This window comes from Rhinatrema bivittatum, chromosome 14 (genome assembly GCF_901001135.1).
Source record: "Rhinatrema bivittatum chromosome 14, aRhiBiv1.1, whole genome shotgun sequence".
Taxonomy (NCBI): domain Eukaryota; kingdom Metazoa; phylum Chordata; class Amphibia; order Gymnophiona; family Rhinatrematidae; genus Rhinatrema; species Rhinatrema bivittatum.
The window spans coordinates 55,297,053-55,321,462 of NC_042628.1; the positions used below are offsets into that span (position 1 = coordinate 55,297,053).

The window sequence follows — 24,410 nt, forward strand, 5'->3', positions numbered from 1 at the left end:
TGCTCGCCTAAATCCGCCCAAATCCGGGCGGATTTAGGCGAGCAGGGCCCTGCGCGCCGGTGAGCCTATTTTACATAGGCCTACCTGCGCGCGCAGAGCCCCGGGACTCGCGTAAGTCCCGGGGTTTTCTGAGGGGGGCGTGTCGGGGGGCGGGCCCGAACCGCGCGGCGTTTTCGGGGCGTGTCGGGAGCGTTCCGGGGGCGGGCCCGGGGGCGTGGCCGCGCCCTCCGGACCTGCCCCCAGGTTGCGTCCCGGCGTGCTAGCGGCCCCCCTCCGGGAGGCGTAAATCCCCTGACAAAGGTAAGGATGGGGTTTAGACAGGGCCGGGCGGGTGGGTTAGGTAGGGGAAGGGAGGGGAAGGTGAGGGGAGGGCAAAAGAAAGTTCCCTCCGAGGCCGCTCCGATTTCGGAGCGGCCTCGGAGGGAACGGGGGTAGGCTGCGCGGCTCGGCGCGCGCCAGCTATACAGAATCCATAGCCTTGCGCGCGCCGATCCCGAATTTTAGTGGATACGCGCGGCTCCGCGCGTATCTACTAAAATCCAGCGTACTTTTGCTTGCGCCTGATGCGCCAGCAAAAGTACGCCTATTCGCGCGGTCTGAAAATCTACCCCTATCTACAGTCTCTTTACAGCTCAGCCAACCTGGGATCGCTGTTCCAGTACCTGAGGGATTTCACCCTGCCGGGCATAACTACTCACTACTGCCACCTCCGGTGGTTCTACTAACCTGTCTAATAAAATAACTATCTGTGTCTGTCTCCTTATCGCAGCCTAGCCGGTGGTCCCTCTCAGGATATCCTCCTGGGGGCGTTGTCATCGCCATCGGCCCAAGGATTCACCTAACTATATTCTTCTACAGCAGAGTGCCCTCTCCAAACACTCCGCTGGTAACAGATTGCCAACTCTTCCTCCTACAGGAGTATCTATGGAGTACAACAGGATTACTAAACTCCTCCCCTCTTGAGGAGTAATCACTAACAAGATTGCTAACTCCTCTCTTCTGGAGGAACAGCGCATAACAAGATTGCTAACTCCTCCCCTTGGAGGAGCAGATCCATAACAGTTAGACTGCAAAAGAGCTCTGAAGGACTACAAGAAAAGAACTCAACCACTTTACAGCTCTTTGTTTCATACAATTCTAACAGACTTGGAGTAGCGGTCGCCAAATATTAGGGATGTGCAGACAAAAAGTTTATGTTCATAAGTCCATAAGTCGAAGGTGAGGGTCAATTTCGGCCAATATGGACATATGTAGAATTCCATAAGTTGAGGCTATGTCCATACGTGCACCGGTTCCCTAAATAAAAATTTAAACCCCTCACCCTCCTTAATCCCCCCCCAAGACTTACCAAAACTCCCTGGTGGTCCAGCGGGGAGTCAGGAAGCCATTCCTGTATTCCTTTGCGAGGAGCACGTGACGTCCGCGTCACTCCGACGTGACGCGGACGTCACGTGGTCCACCGCAGTTCCGCTCCCGGACCCCTCGTTGGACCCAACCGGAACTTTTGGCCAGCTTGGGGGGGCCTCCTGACCCCCCCAAGCTGGCTACTTACCATAAAATGTATTCTCACAGGATAAGCAGGATGGTAGTCCTCACATATGGGTGACTTCATCAGGATGGAGCCCAATCATGGAAAACTTCTGTCAAAATTTCCAGAACTTTGACTGGCCCCTACTGGGCATGTCCAGCATGGCACTAACCCTGCAGCCAGCAGGGGTCCCTCTTCAGTCTTCTTTTTTCCGCGCAGCAGTAGCCTCGCGGTAAAGGAGCTCTGAAGAGATTCCTGACAGGAATTTTCCTTACGGAATTACTAAAAGTTATTTGCCCCACTGGGGTCCCCCCTCTAACTTTTCTTAGTCCACGGTACTCCGGTAAGTTTTTAACAGTTTTCCGGCGATTACCGTCGAGTTTTGTCCTCGCGGCCTACTGGTTGTCGACTGAACCGCGGCTCAATTTTTACCATGGCCACGGCGTCGGGGTTCCATCGGTGCCCGGACTGTACCCGCACCATGTCTATCACAGACCCGCATAAAGTCTGTGTAATGTGCCTAGGACATGAGCACGATGTACTTACCTGCACCAAATGTGCCTTAATGACACCGAAGGGTCACAAGGCCAGAATGAAGAAGATGGAACTTCTCTTCCGTGCTCAAAGCCCGACTCCATCCATTGCATCGACGTCGTCGGAACCGGCACCGTCAACTTCGCGCCAGCATCGGCCACTGACCGGTGACCAACCGCCATCGACGACTTCTCGGCCATCAACACCCTCCACTCAGGGGATCTCAGGGAAAAACATCGCCATCGACACCATAAGACTTGGACCATCGAGGGAGTGAAATCATCAATCTCGCCATCGTCCGAGCCACTGTCGAAGAGACCCCGTCCAGGAAAGGCACCAACCATTCCTGTGACTGAGTCACCGATGCAACCCTCACCCGATCGGAGATTGGGAGCCGCGACTCCGCCTGTAACGGTGGTCCCTCCAGCTATGCCTCTGCCTCCTTCTTCTGTACCGGAGCCAGGGCTGCTTGCTCCAGGTCTCCGAGAAGAACTGGACTGGATGGTTCAGAAGGCCATCGACAAAGCGATGCAATGCCTTCAGGTTCCTCCGGCACCGACACCGGCTGTGGAACCAATCATCGACCCGATTCCAGCAGCGTTGGCACCTCTGCTACCCAGGATGGAAGCGCTGATGACCGCCTTTCCTCCGATGGCTCCCGGGTCTCCGATGCCCTCCCCACTAACTGCTTCATCGGGAGGAGAAACACCGTTTTGCATTCCCCCATCGGGGGTTCTGCCTCAGCCATTGATGCCAATATGTCCCTCGCCACAGATTCATCCATCGGTGCTGATACGTCCGTCGGCGCCACCGTCTCAATCATCGATGCCTTCGATGCCTGGTCCGGTGCCCTCGATGCCATCATCGGTGCCTCCGATAATTCCTCCAATTCCTTCGGAGCCAAGGCCAGGACCTTTAGGTCTTCAACCAACCTGTCCCCCTCTAGTACCTAGAGGTGCAGGTACTGACACTTATGACACTTGGAGTGATGACACCTCAACAGACACCGATGATTTGCCTTCACCACCTTCACCCATTGAGAGTAGGAAGCTTTCTCCCCCAGAGGACCTCTCCTTTATAAATTTTGTGAAAGTAATGTCTGAATTGGTCCCTTTCCAATTACAGACTGAGCAAGACGATAGGCACCAGATGATGCCTATTGGGGGATACCCCCAAGGTAATTGCCTCTATTCCCATCCATCAGGTCCTTCTTGATCTTCTTAAGAAGAACTGGGAATATCCTGGATCAACTGTTCTAGTACATAGAAAAGCTGACACCACTTATTTGGTGCAATCAGCCCCTGGTTTTCAAAAACCTCAGCTTGATCACCACTCGGTTGTTGTAGAGTCTGCACAAAAAAGGACAAAGAGGTCAAAACCTCATTCATCTGTCCCTCCTGGAAAGGAACAGAAATTTCTTGATAACATCGGTCGCCGAGTATTTCAAGGGTCCATGCTCATCTCCAGAATTGCAGCCTACCAGCTTTATATGACCCAATATAACAGGGTCATCTTTAAACAGATACAGGACTTCTCAGACTCCCTGCCTCAGCAATTCCAAGAACAATTACAAACACTAGTTAACAAGGGGTTTGAGGCAGGCAAGCATGACATTCGAACATCTTATGACATTTTCGACACTTCTACAAGAGTTTCTGCAGCTGCCATTTCGGCAAGGTGCTGGGCCTGGCTCAAGTCTTCTGACCTTCGCCCAGAAGTACAGGACCGGTTATCTGACCTGCCTTGTGTCAGAGACAATCTGTTTGGCGAACATATTCAATGGACAGTGACAGAATTAAAAGACCATCATGAGACCCTAAGACAGCTCTCTTTGATGCTTTCTGACTTCTCCTCAAAACAACCTTTTAGAAAGGATTCTAAGAAGTCATTCTACCGCCCGAAGAAGTCTTATCCGCCTCCATCCAGATCCCGTGCCATGAGACCTTATCAAAAACCACAGTCTCGTCAAGCCCGAAAACAAAAACCACAAGCAGCTCCTCAACCAGGACCTGCTTCAGGTTTTTGACTTTCATTTAGAGAGCAGCAGTCAAATTCCTCTCTCCCACATTCCAGTAGGGGGTCAATTGTGCCACTTCCATAACATATGTCACTCAATCACCTCCGACCAATGGGTATTAGCAATCATTGCTCAGGGTTACCATCTGAACTTTCTCACTCTACCACCGGACTCCCCACCTCTACAGATGTGGGGAACATCTGATCACTCCATCCTTCTAGATCAAGAGGACGCCCTCCTTCTCCAGTCAAGAGCGATAGAACCCGTTCCATACTCTCAGCAAGGCCTAGGGTTCTACTCTCGGAACTTCCTAATCCCCCAAAGATCCGGAGGCGTCCATCCTATTCTAGACTTACGGGCTCTGAACAAGTACCTTCAATGAGAGAAGTTCAAGATGGTCACCTTGGGATCGCTTCTACCTCTTCTACAAAGAGGAGTCTGGCTCTGGTCTCTCGACCTCCAGGAAGCATACACACACATTGCGATAACTCCAGCTCATCGCAAGTACCTGAGGTTCCTAGTAGGCCCCAAGCACTATCAATGTCGAGTGCTCCCGTTTGGCCTAGCCTCTGCGCCACGGATTTTTACCAAATGCCTTGTAGTTGTTGCAGCCTTCCTCAGAACTCAAGGTGTTTACGTCTACCCCTACCTGGACAAATAAGAACATAAGAAAATGCCATACTGGGTCAGACCAAGGGTCCATCAAGCCCAGCATCCTGTTTCCAACAGTGGCCAATCCAGGCCATAAGAACCTGGCAAGTACCCAAAAACTAAGTCTATTCCATGTAACCATTGCTAATGGCAGTGGCTATTCTCTAAGTGAACTTAATAGCAGGTAATGGACTTCTCCTCCAAGAACTTATCCAATCCTTTTTTAAACACAGCTATACTAACTGCACGAACCACATTCTCTGGCAACAAATTCCAGAGTTTAATTGTGCGTTGAGTAAAAAAGAACTTTCTCCGATTAGTTTTAAATGTGCCCCATGCTAACTTCATGGAGTGTCCCCTAGTCTTTCTACTATCCGAAAGAGTAAATAACCGATTCACATCTACCCGTTCTAGACCTCTCATGATTTTAAACACCTCTATCATATCCCCCCTCAGTCGTCTCTTCTCCAAGCTGAAAAGTCCTAACCTCTTTAGTCTTTCCTCATAGGGGAGTTGTTCCATTCCCGTTATCATTTTGGTAGCCCTTCTCTGTACCTTCTCCATCGCAATTATATCTTTTTTGAGATGTGGCGACCAGAATTGTACACAGTATTCAAGGTGCGGTCTCACCATGGAGCGATACAGAGGCATTATGACATTTTCCGTTTTATTCATCATTCCTTTTCTAATAATTCCCAACATTCTGTTTGCTTTTTTGACTGCCGCAGCACACTGAACCGACGATTTCAATGTGTTATTCACTATGACACCTAGATCTCTTTCTTGGGTTGTAGCACCTAATATGGAACCCAACATCGTGTAATTATAGCATGGGTTATTTTTCCCTATATGCATCACCTTGCACTTATCCACATTAAATTTCATCTGCCATTTGGATGCCCAATTTTCCAGTCTCACAAGGTCTTCCTGCAATTTATCACAATCTGCTTGTGATTTAACTACTCTGAACAATTTTGTGTCATCTGCAAATTTGATTATCTCACTCGTCGTATTTCTTTCCAGATCATTTATAAATATATTGAACAGTAAGGGTCCCAATACAGATCACTGAGGCACTCCACTGTCCACTCCCTTCCACTGAGAAAATTGCCCATTTAATCCTACTCTCTGTTTCCTGTCTTTTAGCCAGTTTGCAATCCATGAAAGAACATCGCCACCTATCCCATGACTTTTTACTTTTCCTAGAAGCCTCTCATGAGGAACTTTGTCAAACGCCTTCTGAAAATCCAAGTATACTATATCTACCGGTTCACCTTTATCCACATGTTTATTAACTCCTTCAAAAAAGTGAAGCAGATTTGTGAGGCAAGACTTGCCCTGGGTAAAGCCATGCTGACTTTGTTCCATTAAACCATGTCTTTCTATATGTTCTGTGATTTTGATGTTTAGAACACTTTCCACTATTTTTCCTGGTTAATCAGGGCTCCCACTCAGCAATCTGCTCTGTCGTCCCTCAATCTAACCTTACACACTCTAATTTCGCTAGTATTTCTTGTCAACTGCGAAAAATCCTATTTAGTCCCATCTCAAACCTTATCGTTCATTGGGGCAGACTTGGACACCTTACAGGCAAAGGCTTTCCTGCCTCGACAACTAGCACTGACTCTTGCGTCCTTTGCTCACCAGCTGCAGTCTCGGCGCGCCGCAACTGCACGCCAATTTCTCGTGCTCCTGGGACACATGGCGTCCTCAGTCCATGTCACACCAATGGCCCGCTTGGCCATGAGACTCATGCACTGGACTCTGAGGTCTCAATGGACTCAAGCTATTCAGCCTCTGTCGGCCATTGTCCACGTCACCGACTCACTCCTTCTGATTCTCGCCTGGTGGAAAAATCAGACCAATCTCCTCCAGGGATTGCCCTTCCAGGTTATATATCCTCAATCATTCTCACCACCAACGCTTCCAACCTCTGGTGGGGAACCCATGTAGCCGACCTGCAGACACAAGGCTCTTGGTCTCCAGAGGAAGCCAAACACCAAATACATTTCCTGGAACTTCGAGCAATCAGATATGCTCTCAGGGCTTTTCAGGATCGCCTCTCAAATCAAGTCATCCTGATTCAGACGGACAACCAGGCGGCAATGTGGTACATCAACAAGCAGGGAAGCACAGGCTCCTTCCTTCTGTATCAGGAAGCTGCGCAGATCTGGGCGGAAGCTCTCTCCCGTTCGATGTGCCTCAGAGCCATCTGGTTGCAGGGAGTAGACAATGTCCTAGCAGAAAAGCTGAGTCGCGTTTTTCAACCGCACGAGTGATCTCTCAACCCCTCAGTAATGGACTCCATCTTCCAACAATGGGGATATCCTCGGATAGACCTCTTTGCATCCCTTCAAAACCGCAAAGTGGAGAACTACTGCTCTCTCATTCGCAGCAAAGTCTCTCAACCCAGAGACGCATTCTCCCTCTCTTGGGCAACCGTTCTGCTCTATGCATTCCCTCCACTTCCTCTTCTCTCGAAGACTCTCATGAAGTTGCGTCAAGACAAGGGAATCATGATCCGGATAGCACCTCACTGGCCACGCCAAGTGTGGTTTCCAATACTTCAGGACCTCTCCATCCACAGGCACATTCCCTTAGGAAAGGATCCACTTCTGATCACTCAAAACGACGGGTGCCTACGACATCCCAATCTTCAAGCCTTGTCCCTGACGGCATGGATGTTGAAAGGTTAATCCTTCAACCACTTAACCTTTCTGAGCCAGTTTTCTGTGTCCTGATTGCTTCATGGAAGCCTTCCATGAGAAAAGCTTACTCTTACAAATGGAAAAGGTTCACATCATGGTGCTCTTCTCAGTCTCTTGACCCCTTTTCCTGTCCAATCCCAAAATGTTTGGATTATCTTTGGCATCTATCAGAGTCAGGTCTTAAGACTTCCTCCATTAGAATGCATGTCAGTGCGGTCGCCACCTTCCATAAAGGTGTCAGGGATGTTTCTATATCAGTACATCCCCTTGTAACACGTTTCTTGAAGGGCTTGCTTCACATCAAGCCTCCGCTACGTCCTCCGGCCCCTTCTTGGGACCTTAATCTAGTTCTGGGTTGGCTCATGAAACCACCTTTCGAGCCTCTTCACTCCTGTGACCTCAGATATCTTACATCTAAAGTGATTTTCCTTTTGGCTATTACTTCAGCTCGCAGAGTTACCTACCCGCCTTACACTAAACTTCTGCAGGACCGGGAGGTCCTCCGCACTCACCCGAAATTCTTACCCAAGGTAGTTTCGGATTTTCATATCAATAAATCCATCATACTACCTACCTTTTTCCCTAGGCCCCATGCCAATCCAGGGGAACAGGCTCTGCATACCCTTGACTGTAAACGGGCTTTAGCGTTTTACTTAGACCGTACAGCAGCCCACAGAGACAGCACTCAACTGTTCGTCTCTTTCCACCCTAACAAGTTAGGGAAGCCTGTGGGTAAGCAGACTCTCTACTCCTGGTTGGCGGACTGCATAACCTTCTGCTATCAGGAAGCGGGTATTCCATTTCAAGACCATATTAAAGCACACTCTGTGAGGGCCATAGCGACTTCAGTAGCACACCTACAATCGGTGCCACTGCCTGACATTTTCAGGGCTGCCACCTGGAGTTCTCTCCAAACCTTCACAGCCCACTATTGCTTGGACAAAGCCGGAAGACAGGATTCCATCTTCGGCCAGTCTGTCCTTTGTAACCTGTTTACAACGTGTCGTACCAACACCCTTATGCCTGCCCGGTGGGGTTCAGGATGCCCTCTACCAAATTCCACCCCAGTTGTTGTGCCTGTTGCACGCCTTTGGGTACATTTGGTGTATGTTTGGACATCCTCAGCTCGGTACTCACCCATATGTGAGGACTACCATCCTGCTTGTTCTGTGAGAAAGCAAAATATTGCTTACCTGTAACAGGTGTTCTCACAGGACAGCAGGATGTTAGTGCTCACGAAACCCGCCCACCGCACCACGGTGTTGGGTTTATAACGTTTTGTTCTTTTATTTTTTGGCACTGCCTGTAGCTTTCAAATAAGACTGAAGGGGGACCCCTGCTGGCTGCAGGGTTAGTGCCATGCTGGGCATGCCCAGTAGGGGCCAGTCAAAGTTCTGGAAACTTTGACAGATGTTTTCCGTGATTGGGCTCCATCCTGATGATGTCATCCATATGAGAGGACTAACATCCTGCTGTCCTGTGAGAACACCTGTTCCCTGTACGTACCAGGATCAGTCCAGGACATCTGGGTTGTGACCCCGCACCAGCGGGTGGAGACAGAGCAAAACTTGTGGGCGGAGCCATATATAAGCCCCTGTGCCAGTCACAGCCCCTCAGTCTTACTCTGTCTCCAGCAGGTGGTGCAGGTGCAGTCACAGCCTCTGCCTGCACTGATTGTTGTAGTTAGTCAGGTTTTTCAGATTTTTCTCTCTTAAATTTCATTTTCTTTTAAATTTGGTTGTTTTTAGTGAGTGGTGTCCTGTCTGCCCTGCCTCCCAGGGGGGTTGCGAGGTTCTGAGGGGACCACCCCCCCCTGGTTGAGGCCGCTGCTAGGGTCGAGGACCCGGCTTACTAGTAGCAGCGTTAGGGGTTGACACCGGGGAGCCCGGTTCACTCACCCCTCTTGCAACAGGGCTCCAGGACGTGGACAGCGACAAGCGGTAGGAAATTAAAAAAAAAAAAAAAAAAAAGGTTTAAATTTTTTTGTTTGTTTTCTTGTGCCGGCTCTCTGCTACTTAGCGCTGCCGCTCCGTTTTCGTCGGGGGGGAGGCGCAGGTCGCAAGGGGGTGCTCGTGGTGCTATTTTCTTTTAAATTTTATTTTTTTCTGTCAGGCCGTTTTTTGCTTGTGTTCCCGCGTTTTTCGCCGCTATGCCCCGAGGCTCTGCTTGCCGGGCCTGCGGCTCGGCGCGCGCGCGTCTCTCGAGGGAAGGCCTCTGTGCCTCGTGTATCCCGGGTGAAGAAGGCTCGTCGGGGGCGTCTCGGGGGGCCCGTTCTCGGACCGCGCGTTCGCCACCGCCTGCCAGTGTCCTCACTGACAAGCAGCAAGATCTTTTCCCGCTCAGCGCGGGAGTGGCGGCCATTTTGGCCACAGGCAGGGAAATTTCTCGGGAGCCGGCAGGAAATTCTGCCGTGCCTCCCCCGCTTTCTCCGCAGTCAGGTCGTGCTGGGGGGGTCGCTCCGGAGGGGTCTCAGTCCCGGGAGGGCTCCGGACCCGATTTTTCAGACTCGAGTTCTTTTTCTGAAGATTTTGCACTTCTTCTGCGTAAAGTTCTTAAGTTTAAGCGCAGTAAACGCAGGCGTAGAGGGGCCCCTGAGGGGGGTTCTGGCCAGCACGCCCCAAAGAAAAGGAAGACTAAGGAAGTTGACGGATCCGCTCGTCATCCCCCGCGAGGGAAGCGGCCTCTGAGGGGCGTCCCTCAGGACTCGGAGTCAGATTTTTCTACTGCAACAGATACGGATTCCGCTGAAGAGTCCCTGAAGGGGGCCGATGGAACAGCGGCGGACGGCCTCTCTCAGCCCGGAGTGAGCAAAGGTGCTCAGGCCGTGGAAGGGGATGATCCCAAAGTGGTCCGCCTCTTTCGTAGAGAGGAGCTGACCCCTTTGATTCCGGCCATTCTTCAGGAACTAGGAATTGAGGCTCCGCCAGTGGGGGTCCGTCAGGAAGCCAACATGGATCCGGTTCTGCTAGGTCTCACAGGACCGGCAGTGGCTTTTCCTTTTCATTTTTCTTCGACCGATATTTTATTTAGAGAATGGGATACTCCAGAACTGGGACTGAAGGTTAGTAAGGCCATGGATAAATTATATCCACTCCCTGAAGATGCACTGGACCTACTCAGATTTCCGAAGGTGGACTCGGCAGTCTCGGCGGTGACAAAGAGGTCTACCATCCCGGTTACGGGAGCGACGGTCCTCAGGGATATCCAGGACAGGAAGCTGGAAGTACAGCTTAAGAAGATTTTTGAGGTTTCCGCCCTAGGGGTGCGGGCCGCCATCTGTACTAACTTTGCAATGCGGGCTAGCCTGCGCTGGGCCCAAGTAATTCAGGCGAATGCTGGTCTATCCCCGGAGGAGGCGTCTCAAGCTGATCGACTAGAGGCGGCAATAGCGTATGGAGCAGATGCTCTACATGATCTATTGCGAACCTCTGCCAGATCCATGGTGGCATCCGTTTCAGCACGTCGCCTTTTGTGGTTACGGAACTGGTCAGCGGATGGCTCTTCTAAAGCTCACCTCGGGGCATTGCCTTTCAAAGGCAAGCTACTGTTTGGCAAAGAGTTGGATGACATAATGGTCTCCCTAGGAGAGAACAGGGCGTTTAAATTGCCCGAGGATAAGTACAGACCACGGTCCTCCTTCTCCTCCAGGTCACGGTTCCGTGGTTCCAGAAAATCACGTCCGCCACGTTCCTCGGGTCCCTCGTACAGGTCTTCTTCCTCTCGGACTCCTCAGTGGCAGCAATCCTTTCGAGGAAAGCGGTTCGGCAAACAGGGAGGAACCTCGGCCGCGGGAGGTCACAAGGGGCCGCAATGAAATGCGGTCGGCCCAATCCTCGCCTCAGTCTCTGCACGAGATCCCAAATGTCGGGGCACGGTTAACGTTGTTTTTCGAGGATTGGGCCAGAGTTACGTCGGACCAGTGGGTCCTCGACGTGATAAGACACGGTTACACATTAGATTTTGTTCGAATTCCAGCAGACAAATTCCTAGTCTCTCCTTGCAAAGCTCCGGACAAGAAGGCGGCAGTGCTAGACACCATCCGGCGCTTGGAAAGCTTGGGAGCTATCGTTCCGGTCCCGATCCATCAGCGCGGCGAAGGCCGTTACTCCATTTACTTCATAGTCCCAAAGAAAGACGGCACGTCAAGGCCGATCTTGGACCTCAAAGGCGTAAACAGATGCCTACGCGTTCCTCACTTCAAGATGGAGACGATTCGTTCGGTCATTGCTTCAGTAAGGCCGGGCGAATTCTTGGCCTCTCTGGACCTCACGGAGGCGTACCTGCACGTGGGAATTCGGCCGGAGTTCCAGAAATTCCTACGGTTCTGCATTCTGGGGCGACATTTTCAGTTCCGGGCGCTACCGTTTGGTCTCGCGACCGCTCCTCGCACGTTCACAAAAGTGATGGTGGTAGTAGCGGCACACCTACGCCGAGAAGGTCTCCTGGTTCATCCTTACCTGGACGATTGGTTGATTCGCGCAAAATCCAAGCCTCTGTGTCAGCAAGCAGTTGCCAGAGTCCTCCAGGTGTTACAGTCTCTAGGCTGGGTGGTCAATTTCAGCAAGAGTCAACTGGAACTGACTCAGACCCTAGAATACCTCGGAGCTCTATTCGACACAAGGCACGGCAAAGTGATCCTGTCCCAGGAACGCAGGGACAAGCTACAGTCTCAGGTGCGGCGATTGCTCTCTCTTTACACTCCTCGAGTTTGCGATTATCTGACAGTCCTGGGTTCGATGGCTTCTACTCTAGCCTTGGTTCCCTGGGCGTTCGCTCATCTGAGGCCGTTGCAGTCGTCCTTACTATCCCGATGGCGGCCGGTCTCGGAGGAGTTTTTCCTGCCTCTTCCACTCGAGGGCCAAGCGAGATCCAGCCTCCACTGGTGGCTCGACTCCAAGCATCTATCTTGTGGAGTGTCCCTGCTGGTACCCAAATGGACGGTAGTGACCACGGATGCCAGTCTCTCCGGCTGGGGAGCAGTTTGCCTAGGAAGGTCGGTCCAGGGGCTATGGACAGCGTCTCAAACACAGTGGTCTATCAACCGGCTAGAGACCAGAGCGGTCCGCCTAGCTCTTCAAGCCTTTTCACCGTTACTAAGTGGAAAGGCGGTCCGAGTACTATCGGACAACGCAACCACCGTAGCCTACATCAATCGACAAGGAGGGACGCGGAGTCCACAGGTGGCTGCGGAGGCACAGCTCTTGATGACCTGGTCAGAACAAAATCTCAGCAACATAGCAGCCTCTCACATTGCCGGGGTCGACAATGTACAGGCAGATTTTCTAAGTCGTCATCACCTCGATCCCGGAGAGTGGGAGTTGGCGGACGAAGCTTTTCGGCTCATCTGCAGGACATGGGGAGTTCCTCACATGGATCTCATGGCCACATGGCACAACGCGAAGGCTCCACGATTCTTCAGTCGGCGTCGAGAACGGGGAGCAGAAGGCGTCGACGCGCTGGTACTTCCGTGGCCGACGGATGTACTTCTTTATGTGTTTCCCCCGTGGCCGATGATAGGCAAGATTCTTCGGCGCATAGAGTTGCACCCGTTCCATGTGATCATGGTGGCACCGGAATGGCCACGTCGTCCGTGGTTCGCAGATCTCATCCAGTTGTCAGTGTCATTACCCATTCGTCTCCAGGGGTTCGCAGGGCTCCTGCGTCAGGGCCCCGTCTGTTTGGAGGATGCGGATCACTTTTGTCTCGCGGCATGGCTTTTGAGAGGAATCGTCTGAAGAAAAAAGGTTACTCAGACGTGGTGATAGCTACTTTGCTGAGGTCCAGGAAACAGTCTACGTTTCTGGCTTATGTCCGGGTCTGGACGGTTTTTGAGGATTGGTGCGTGCAGCGAGGGTTGGATCCCTTTTCTGCTTCAGTCTCAGATATTCTCACGTTTCTTCAAGCCGGTCTGACCAAAGGTTTGGCGTGCAGTTCGCTACGGGTCCAGATGGCGGCTCTTGGTTGTTTGCGGGGTAAGGTCCAAGGAACCTCCCTGGCTCTTCATCCTGATATTGCCCGTTTTCTTCGAGGGGCAAAACACCTCCGTCCTCCATTGCGTCCCCCCTGTCCGTCTTGTCCGTCCCCCCTGTCCGTCTTGGGTTCTTTCCGCTCTAAGCTCCGCTCCTTTTGAGCCATTGAAGCGTACAACTATTAAGGACCTTACTTTGAAGACGGTGTTTTTGGTGGCAATTGCCTCTGCTCGGCGTATTTCCGAATTGCAGGCGCTGTCCTGTAGGGAACCGTTCTTGCGGATTTCTGATTCCGGAGTATCCTTGAGGACGGTTCCTTCCTTCCTTCCTAAAGTGGTGTCGTCTTTTCACGTCAATCAGTCAGTGGAGTTACCGGCCTTCACGGTCGGGGAGTCCACTGATCCCCAGTTCAAAGAACTGCGAAAGCTGGACGTGCGAAGGTCTCTTCTTCATTATTTGGAGGTTACTAATCCGTTCCGGGTAACCGACCATCTGTTCGTTTTGTTCTCAGGGCCAAAGAAAGGGGCCGCAGCATCCCGCACAACGATTGCGCGTTGGCTTAAACAGGCTATTGATTCAGCGTACTTGGTAAAGGGTAAGCCGCTTCTGGTGGGTCTTCGGGCTCATTCGACTCGTTCCCAGGCTGCGTCCTGGGCAGAAGCTTCACAGGTATCGCCTCAGGAGATTTGCAGGGCGGCTACCTGGAAGTCCATGCATACCTTTATCAGGCATTACCAATTGGATGTCCGGGCTACCGATTCCGGGGGATTTGGAGAGAGGGTACTCCGAGCGGGACTCTCTGCTTCCCACCCTCGGTAGGTTTGCTCTGGTACATCCCAGGTGTCCTGGACTGATCCTGGTACGTACAGGGAAAGGAAAATTAGTTTCTTACCTGATAATTTTCGTTCCTGTAGTACCAAGGATCAGTCCAGGATCCCACCCGCAGGGCTTCGCTACAGTAACGGAGAGTCCGCTCATAATTTCTTAAGTTCTGCTGTTCGCTTGTTTTAGCTCTCCCGGTTGGGGAGCCCAGTTCAAGTTGGAGTTTTTCGATGTTAGTTTGAATTTTTCTAGCCAGTTTGTTACTTGGTTGCATTGCTGCTTTGACATTACGTATGACTGAGGGGCTGTGACTGGCACAGGGGCTTATATATGGCTCCGCCCACAAGTTTTGCTCTGTCTCCACCCGCTGGTGCGGGGTCACAACCCAGGTGTCCTGGACTGATCCTTGGTACTACAGGAACGAAAATTATCAGGTAAGAAACTAATTTTCCTTTACAGGTAAACAACATTTTGCTTTTTCCGTAAATAGCAGGATCAATTATCCATGCAAAAAAACCTTCCTAGAGAGTGAACTATTTGTCTAGATTACTTCTGTTATCGACTGAGGAGCTCATAAGGCAACACCCACTTGGGAACTCCTGCACATGCTCAGTAAAACTAAAAGATCTACTAGCTAAGAGGGGCGAGTCCATGCAGTGCCATTGGATGATGTCACCCACATGTCATAGCTAATTCATCCTGCTATCTATGGAAAAACAGTTTATAGTAAGAAAACTTGCTATCCTAATGGATTTCCCTAGGTTTCAAAAATGCAGGAAGTCACATTCTACAAAAGATAAAAGCTCATCTGATTAGAGCAACTGCTACCTCCATGGCACAATTATGTTCAGCTTCTGTCAAGGATATCTGCAGAACAGCTACATGGTCATCCATATAAACTTTCACAAAACATTACTGTCTGGAACAGGAATCTCTTATTGGACAAGCCATTTTGCAGAACTTTAACTTTCCCTCCATCTCTTTCTCCTGGGTTGCCCAAATATTACAACATTACATAATGAATTTTTCAGAACTGGCAGCCCTCAGCTTGGAAGTTCTTACCTGTGTGCTGTTATGGTTCCTACTTGTCCAAAGAGAAAGTGAAGTTGCTTACATATAAAAGGTGTTCCTTGTGGACAGTAGAACAAAACAGCCACACAATCCCTACTATCTCCTCTTTAGTTAAAACTAGCTTGTAAAGTTACTGAGGGGAGGTGTGTGGCGATAGCAACATGGGATTTCCTGTGCATGCTCAGAAAGGGCTTATTTTTACTTCTGAGCTCTGGAGAGCATGTTCCAACATGGTACAATCAGATGATATCATCCACTTGTGTAGCTATTTTGTTCTGCTGTCCATAGAGAACACTTGTTACAGGTAAGCAACCACTTTTGTTCTCTCAAATGCTATCACAGTAGTCCAGATAGTAGTGGTAGTAGTCAGTGTGGGGATTCACTAAGCCCACATATGGCCACTGGTTCCTCCTCCTTTGTAGAAATTAAAAATAGCGAGGGCTGTGAGTATGTGCAGATCAGAGAGCCCTCATGCTAGCTTTCTTCTGCCACTGTGCTTCTCAATCATGAGGTCCATAGGGTGAGATGGCAGGAGGGGCAGTTTGCAAAAGAAGGGAAAGGAGCAACAATCTGTGGGGATGACCCTAATATCTGCAAGTACACTTTATTTTTCTTACACTAAAAAATGGGAGAGCCATGGCCCTCCCACATTTATTTAAACTACTTCTGATTAATCAAACATGACATAAAAATACAACAATAATGAAAAGTAATCATTACAAAAAAACTAGCAATGTCCCATTCAGGTATAACAAAGGTAAGTATCTTTGCAACACAAGCTGTAACAATTAAATCTCACATTGCTGCCTCACAGTTTTAAAAGGCGATGAACAATTTACCCCTGATCCCCTCCTCTGTTCTAGTGCCAGTGATTCTTAACATTCTTGGTTCAACAAGTTTAACTGTAGCATGTTATGTACTGTATGTGGTCATTTCAACAATGAATACCTTAGTCCTTAATTTATTGTCAATCTACCTGATAGATTTAAAATTGGCTAAAACATGGAAATGAATGTGATACCAGCAATAGCTGGGTTTAATTTACATAAGCCCTTTGTTGATTTAAGCTGCAGCAAGTTTATTTTATATGTTATTTTTACCACTCAGATGGGTTCAGCAGTGAAGTACCTTCAGAAAAGAATACGCAGGACTCCAAAAGCAGTGGCACATATAGTTTGAGGAAGAGAGAGAGGAAAATATATGCTGAAATCAATGAAATTAAGGATGATGACTACTTATGTAAGTGACCCAGTCTACAAAGACATTTTTAAGTGCTCCAAACAGCTAAGGGTTTAAAATCTTCTTCCTGGTAAAAGCCAAGTGATGGTGATTGCTCCAGAAGCAAAACAACAATGTATAGCTAATATTTTAAGCAATTTGAAATACTTTCTCCATTCATATATTACCCAACAAAATCTACAGAGATTCTTGTGAACAGATCAATCATTTTGGTACAACTAGTAAGAAGTTAATCATGCATATGAAAGGTATGAAATGCTATTCCCTCTTTCCAGTGTTCTTGTAAAGAGGTTTTGAGTAGTCATCCACAAAAAAAGTAACAAGTAGAGAAAGGTGAAATATTTCAAAGAACTGCTAAGATAACTAATTTTGGGGGTTATTTTCTAATCTCATTCATTGTCTGCATTTTCTGCAAGCCACACTCGGACATCTCTCCAGCTCCCGCATTCATCCTCTGCAAGCCACACTCGGACATCTCTCCAGCTCCCGCATTCATCCTCTGCAAGCCACACTCTGACATCTCTCCAGCTCCCGCATTCATCCTCTGCAAGCCACACTCGGACATCTCTCCAGCTCCCGCATTCATCCTCTGCAAGCCACACTCGGACATCTCTCCAGCTCCCGCATTCATCCTCTGCAAGCCACACTCGGACATCTCTCCAGCTCCCGCATTCATCCTCTGCAAGCCACACTCGGACATCTCTCCAGCTCCCGCATTCATCCTCTGCAAGTCACACTCGGACATCTCTCCAGCTCCCGCATTCATCCTCTGCAAGCCACACTCGGACATCTCTCCAGCTCCCGCATTCATCCTCTGCAAACTACAATCAAACCACAATAAAGTTCTTTTCCACCACTAAGATGATGTCTGTTACCAACCCTCCACTCCAAATCAGGTGCAAACACCTTATTAACATCCCCCTCTTGAAAAATAACAAAAACCTATTATGTCTCACCTTCCTCCTCATCAATGCTCAATCCTTATCAAAAAAACACATGTTAATCTCCGACTTATTACAAGAAAATAACCCTGACTTCCTCGCCATAACAGAATCCTGGCTAAAAAACACCGATCAAGTACTTCTGAACCACCTAGTTCACATTAACTATGACACCTTCTCAATTCCTCGTAACCACAAAAGAGGAGGAGACCTTTTATTTCATATAAAAAAAACACCTCTCAATGAAAATGATTCCACATAACCTCCCAAAACAATATGAAGTAGCTCTTTTCGACTCTCAATTCCTACAAGTTTGCCTTGTATATTGTCCACCCAAACTACTAAACAGCAACATCTCTCCACTCCTGGAATTCCTCATTACAAATATCAACACGAAAAAACCTTCCATCATCCTGGGTGACTTCAACCTTCATTCTGATACCAGCCCCAGTTCTCCAAGCTTCGAAACCCTACTAGACCTGCTCTCAAGCCTAAATTTTACCCCCCAAGTAAACCACCCCACACATAAAGCAGGACATGCCCTTGACCTGATTTTTACTAACAGTTTCTTCACGGACACCTCTATCTCATACACCCCAGTTCCCTGGTCAGATCACTTTCTTCTAACTTGCAAGTCTCAATTGAACTACAACCTCCCTTCTAGCGATAATAACAAACAAAAAATCTTTAAATACCGCCCTCCCTTTCAAACTATTCCCCTCCTTCGTGAGCTGGGACATCAACTAGCAAATCTTGATCTATCAAACATAAACAACGCTATTCAATCCTGGTCTCATATCACTGAAAAAACTGCCAATATCGTTAACCCAGAGAAAATCAAACGTCTGAAGAACAAAAAAGACAATCAAAACCCTTGGTACAACTCCACTCTAAAAAACATGAAAAATGCTCTCAGGAAAATTGAAAAAGAATGGCAAAAAAACAAGCTCCCCTTAACACTACAGAAGTACCATACTCAACTAGCTGCATACAAAAAATCTATCCAAAACACAAAACGGGACTACTATGGTAAAAAAATAATAAACTCCACTAATAAATCGAAATCCTTGTTCAACATTGTAAACAACCTCATCACTGATAACGGCATCTCCACTGTTTCTGTCTCCAAAAAAACCTAAGCCAAGACTTAGCTATCTTTTTCAACGACAAAATCTCCAAAATTATAGACTCCCTCAACTCTACATCAAACTTGCATATGCAAATGCAAACCTCAACAAATAACATCTCTCCCTGGTTCAAATTCAGACACATCTCCATTTTGGAAACTAAAAAAATCAACCCTGCACGACCTGACTTAGACTCCATTCCCACTCGAGTTCTTAAGGAAATTGCTCATCCTTTAGCCCCAACAATTGCAGCGATCATCAACAAATCTCTAGAAGAAGGCGAGCTACCTCCCATGCTTAAAATTGCCACCATCACACCTCTTTTAAAGAAAAAATACCTCAACCCTGACGACCTAAACAATTACCGCCCAATTTCTAACCTACCCTTCTTTGCCAAATTGACTGAGAAGGCGGTACTGAAACAACTCAATGATCATTTAGATGACAACAAAATCCTTTACCCCACCCAATTTGGTTTTAGGAAAAACCACAGCACTGAAACCCTCTTACTCAACCTTACCAATACAATACTAAGAGGTCTTGACAACAAAAAAGGATATTTACTGATTCTTCTAGACCTCTCCGCAGCCTTCGATACGGTGGACCACAATTTGCTTATTTCTAGTCTGGAAGCCATCGGTCTCGCTGAAAAAAACCCTAAGTTGGTTTTCATCCTTCCTGAAAAATAGATTTTTCAGAGTCTCCTACAACAACTCATCATCAAATGCCATCCCCCTCAATACAGGTGTACCACAAGGATCAGCACTCTCTCCCATTCTGTTTAACATCTACCTTATTCCGCTATGCCATCTCCTATCTAAACTTGATATTACCTATTACATGTACGCCGATGATATTCAAATTCTCATTCCAATTTCCTCCTCCATTGAAGATTCTATGTCTAGAGCTGCCTCACTCCTTGATTCAATCAGAAACATGCTACTCCAGCTCAAATTATGCTTAAACATGAACAAAACCGAATGCATTCTAATCGCCAGAAATAATGCCAGACCAAAAATTATCCCACCTTTCCAATTCGACAATACCACCATCCAACTCAAAGACAACGTTAAAGACTTGGGCTTCTGGATTGATAGTGATCTAAACTATAAAATACACATCTCTTCAAAAATAAAAGAAGGATTTCATAAATTACATGTAATCAAACACCTAAAACCTCTGCTTCACCCCCACGATTTCAAAACCGTCCATCAAACTCTAATCTTCTCTGGTCTGGACTATTGCAATTCTCTACTAATTGGCTTACCTAAATCATCCCTAAGACCCTTACAACTTCTTCAGAATGCTGCTGCCAGAGTTCTGACGGGTAAAAGAAAATTTGATCATATCACACCCGTACTCAAGCAATTACAATGGCTCACAATTGAACAAAGAATCGAATTTAAGATCCTCTCAACTTTACAGAAAGCAATATACAAAGCAGACTACACCGCACTTGATGACATCATTCATATCCAGTACTCTCCACGCACAACAAGATCAACTAGTAAACTACAGCTAGTGATTCCATCACTCCCTTATGCCAAACTCTCTTCCACCAGAAACAGAGCTATTTCTATCATCGGCCCAAAACTTTGGAACTCCTTACCTCAGTCCCTCGCCTCTCAAGAAAACCCAAAATCTTTCAAGAAAGAACTAAAATCCTGGCTACTCTGCCAATCTCATACTAACAGCCTGCACAACAATCTCAAAACTTAATTCCACAGCTTCCCATATTTTTGTCATTTATTCCCCCCCTCTGACTAATCATCCTGTTTCTTACAGATATCTAAGACTATTTTATCATTATACTTGAACTCAGTCTATGCAATGTACCTATCCTTTGGTACATCTTATCTGGTTTATATTCAATGTGCCTATCCTTTGGGATATCTTGCCTTGTCCATATGTTTGACAGGACAGTTCTCTGATTGTTAAATTGTTGTTTTTCTTCAATGTCTTCAATATTTTTTATGTAACAGGTTGTTATAATTGTAAACCGGAGTGAAGGCTACTCTGCTCTACCTCGGTATATAAAAAAATGCTAAATAAATAAATAAATAAATAAAGCTTTATCGCATGTGTTAGGGCCCAGGGTTTCTCTGGTACAATGTTATATTAGGCAGTTCACAATAGATGAGACCTGCTACTCGGGTATCATTCGTCTCCCTGAGTTTTGCCAGGGGGTGTAATATCTCCAGTGTATAGCAGCAGTTTGTGAACACCAGTAGGTCATTACCCTGCTGCCTAATTTTATTTATTATTTGTATGTTTTGTTTTTGATGTGTCTTGACTTTTATTGTTTTGTTATTTTATGTTGGCTGATAATATGTATGTTAATATTGTTATCAGATGGTAGATCGGTGGAATACAAATTAGTTTAAATAAGTAAAAAAAATATATATATAAATAGTGTCTTTCTGTACAGAGGCTATAGGAGGGCTGTTAGGTTTCAAAATTAGCAATGATGAGATTGCATGGAAAGAAATACACCATGAAGTAGAGGAGGAATAGGAATGTTAGAGTAAGATGCAATTTTTCTTTGTGAAGAAAAAAATGCATAATTTACAGAAGAAAAGAATTATCTCATCTTTCACTAAAAAGGGTAGTGCTCTTCTTGGGCAAGTAGATAGTTACTTAGTGATTGCTACTTGAATAAAGAAGCTTAGTATTAGGGATGTGAATTGTTTTTTAACGATTAAAATTATCGTCCGATAATTTTAATATCGTCTTAAATCGTTATAGAACACGATACAATAGAAATTCTAACGATTTATCGTTAAAAATCATTAAATCGTGTTAGTGCGCACTAACGGGAGTTAGTGCGCACTAGCTCCGAGTTAGTGCGCACTAACTCGAGTTAGTGCGCACTAACTGAAAATGATACAAATTGACACTTTCCAGGTCAGTAAAGGTCAGTTAGGAATGAATATGTGTTCCTATTGGCTGGCTGCCCTCTTATCTATTGATGTTAACCAGGTTCCCACTGAGGTGATGGTTGGGGAGATGGGAAATGGAAATGGAAACTCAGGAACACTAACAGAAAATGATACAAATTATTGACACTATCCAGGTCAGTAAAGGTCAGTTAGGAATGAATATGTATTCCTATTGGCTGGCTGCCCTCTTATCTATTGATGTTACCAAGGTTCCAACTGAGGTGATGGTTGGGGGGATGGGAAATGAAAACTGTTGGTAGTTGACAAAAAAAGTAATGTGATCAGTCAATATGACTAGAACCTGTGCCCTATTCCTGATACCAAGGGTGTTGTGATCTTCCTGCACTCAGTGCCATATCCCTGATACCAGTCTGAGACAGCTCCCTCCCTGCATTACTAGTGAGAGGCTGGCTTCACAGACAGGGGGGAGCTGCCTGACCCTCACTCCTGACTTCCCCCATGTCCCAGCTAGTGAATGGTGTGTGGGTGAGGGGGGGGGGGGAGGATGGTGCCAGGGTTAGGGCACTGTGTGCTGGAAGATCACAACACTCCTGGTATTAATAGGGATAGGGCACTGTGTGCAGGAAGATCACAACACCCCTGGTGCCAGGGTTAGGGCACTGTGTGCAGGAAGATCACAACACTCCTGGTATTAATAGGGATAGGGCACTGTGTGCAGGAAGATCACAACACCCCTGGTGCCAGGGTTAGGGCACTGTGTGTAGGAAGATCACAACACTCCTGGTATTAATAGGGATAGGGCACTGTGTGCAGGAAGATCACAACACCCCTGGTGCCAGGGTTAGGGCACTGTGTGCAGGAAGATCACAACACTCCTGGTATTAATAGGGATAGGGCACTGTGTGCAGGAAGATCACAATACCCCTGGTATCAGGGTTAGGGCACAAGTTCTAGTCACATTGACTGATCACATTACTTGCTTTGTCAAGCTACCAACTGTTTCCATTTCCCATCCCCCATATACTGTCAGTGGGAAGCTTGGTAACATGAATAAATAAGAGGGCAGCCAATAGGAATACATATTCATTCCTAAACTGACCTTAACTGACCTGAAAAGTGTCAAATTGTATCATTTTCAGTTAGTGCGCACTAACTCCCAGTTAGTGCGCACTAATCGGAAAAAACTATTTTTAACGATTTTTTAACTAAAAAATCGTGCCTAACACGATTTTCTTGCCCTGCCACACGATTTCTATCGTTAAGACGATATGGAAAACGATTCACATCTCTACTTAGTATGTCAGTCTTATCTATGCTAGCAAGTGTTACTATAGGCACTAATGTGGAAAATGACCATACTAAAATATAAACTAGGGAAGTGCTTTGATACAGGACTAGATTAAAAAATCTACAATAATTCTTTTCTTGTTTTTTCTCCTTCTTTTTAGTTTGCGAGGAATGCCAGGAACTTTTTGTTGAGGAGTGTTCAATTCATGGTCCTCCAGTGTTTGTTGAAGACACTACAGTTGAACCAGGACAGTCAAATAGATCAGCCCTCACTCTGCCAATGGGGATGAACATCAGACCCTCAAGTATCCCCCAGGCTGGACTTGGAGTTTGGAACGAGGCAACAACCTTGCCAAAAGGTGTTCATTTTGGACCCTATGAAGGGACAATAACAGATGAAGAGGAAGCTGCTAATAGTGGCTATTCTTGGGTGGTAAGCCATACTTTGGGCTATAAGCTTCAAGAGACAGTATAACAGTAGAACTTTGGGAGGAAAAAATCTTAGGGCCTTATTCAAAAATAACTTTTTCTCATTCTGTAACTATGATAAAACTGTTTATTGAATAAGGACTTGAGGAATATATATATACTAAACCACAATAATTTTGGTCATTTAGACACGGTAAATAGTCATCATGTAATACAAAATAGTGCACTATATATTAATAGGCCAATATATAAAGGATTGGTCTGGGTAGTTTTTGGAGTTACCCAGACAAAACCTAAGATTTAAATATTTCCTTCTGCTCCCCAACTAAATTTTATTTGGGCTTGGAGAAGTCCATTACCTGCTATTAATTAAGTTGACTTAGAAAATAGCCACTGCTATTACTAGCATCGGTAACATAAAATACTTAGTTTTTGGGTACTTGCCAGGTTCTTATGGCCTAGATTGGCCACTGTTGGAAACAAGATACTGGGCTTGATAGACCCTTGGTCTGACCCAGTATGGCATGTTCTTATGTTCTTAACTCATTACCTGCACAAAATTTACTCAGCTACAAAGAAGTTGTGTTGGGGGTGCTCCTGGAAGAAAGTTAGCTGGGTAAGTCTGGTCGGAAAATACCTGTTCTAAAGTTATCTAGACAACTTTATCTGGATATATTCAGTAGAACATTTATCTAGGTATGTTCCGCTGAATATCTGATAAAGAAGTTAATCTGGGTAACTTTATCTGGATAATTTATATGCTCCCTGGTTTACTCAGTATGGATCTCTAGGATAATATGAGGGAAGGGGAGAGGGCAGCAAAAAGAAAAAGGATACATCAGACAGGGAGAGATACTCAGCAGATTGGATGTACTAACACCGAAGTGACCTCTATGGAAGACAGCAGTGTCATGACAAACAAACTAAGGCAGAGGATCAGGAACATAGCTTCAGTTCAGAGGAGAATGAAGTCCTGACAGAAGATCCTCCAGCACTATGAGCTTCTCTTTAGAAGTTAGTCCACCAAGAAGTCAACAGCTTTGAAAGAAAGTCATCAGGACCTGTATATATGCCACCAAGATTGGAGGTGGGCCACTGTGTTCCATCATGCTCAACACTACAGAGCAACATCTAAAGGCTGTCCTAGGATGGAACAAGTTGAGGGACTCTCCAGGAACCTTGACAGA

The 24,410-nt window shown here is 46.9% G+C and overlaps 1 protein-coding gene across 2 annotated transcripts in view; it reads left to right on the top strand.

Annotated features, from left to right (window-relative positions):
* The window catches only part of LOC115076019 (probable histone-lysine N-methyltransferase PRDM7), a 550,011-nt gene that overhangs the window by 484,431 nt on the left and 41,170 nt on the right, over nt 1–24,410 (top strand). For both annotated transcript variants that reach the window (XM_029577065.1, XM_029577066.1), the window contains 2 exons: nt 16,408–16,539; nt 22,956–23,227. In XM_029577065.1, coding sequence (XP_029432925.1) covers nt 16,408–16,539; nt 22,956–23,227 — 404 coding nt within the window. The remainder of the gene's footprint in view (nt 1–16,407; nt 16,540–22,955; nt 23,228–24,410) is intronic.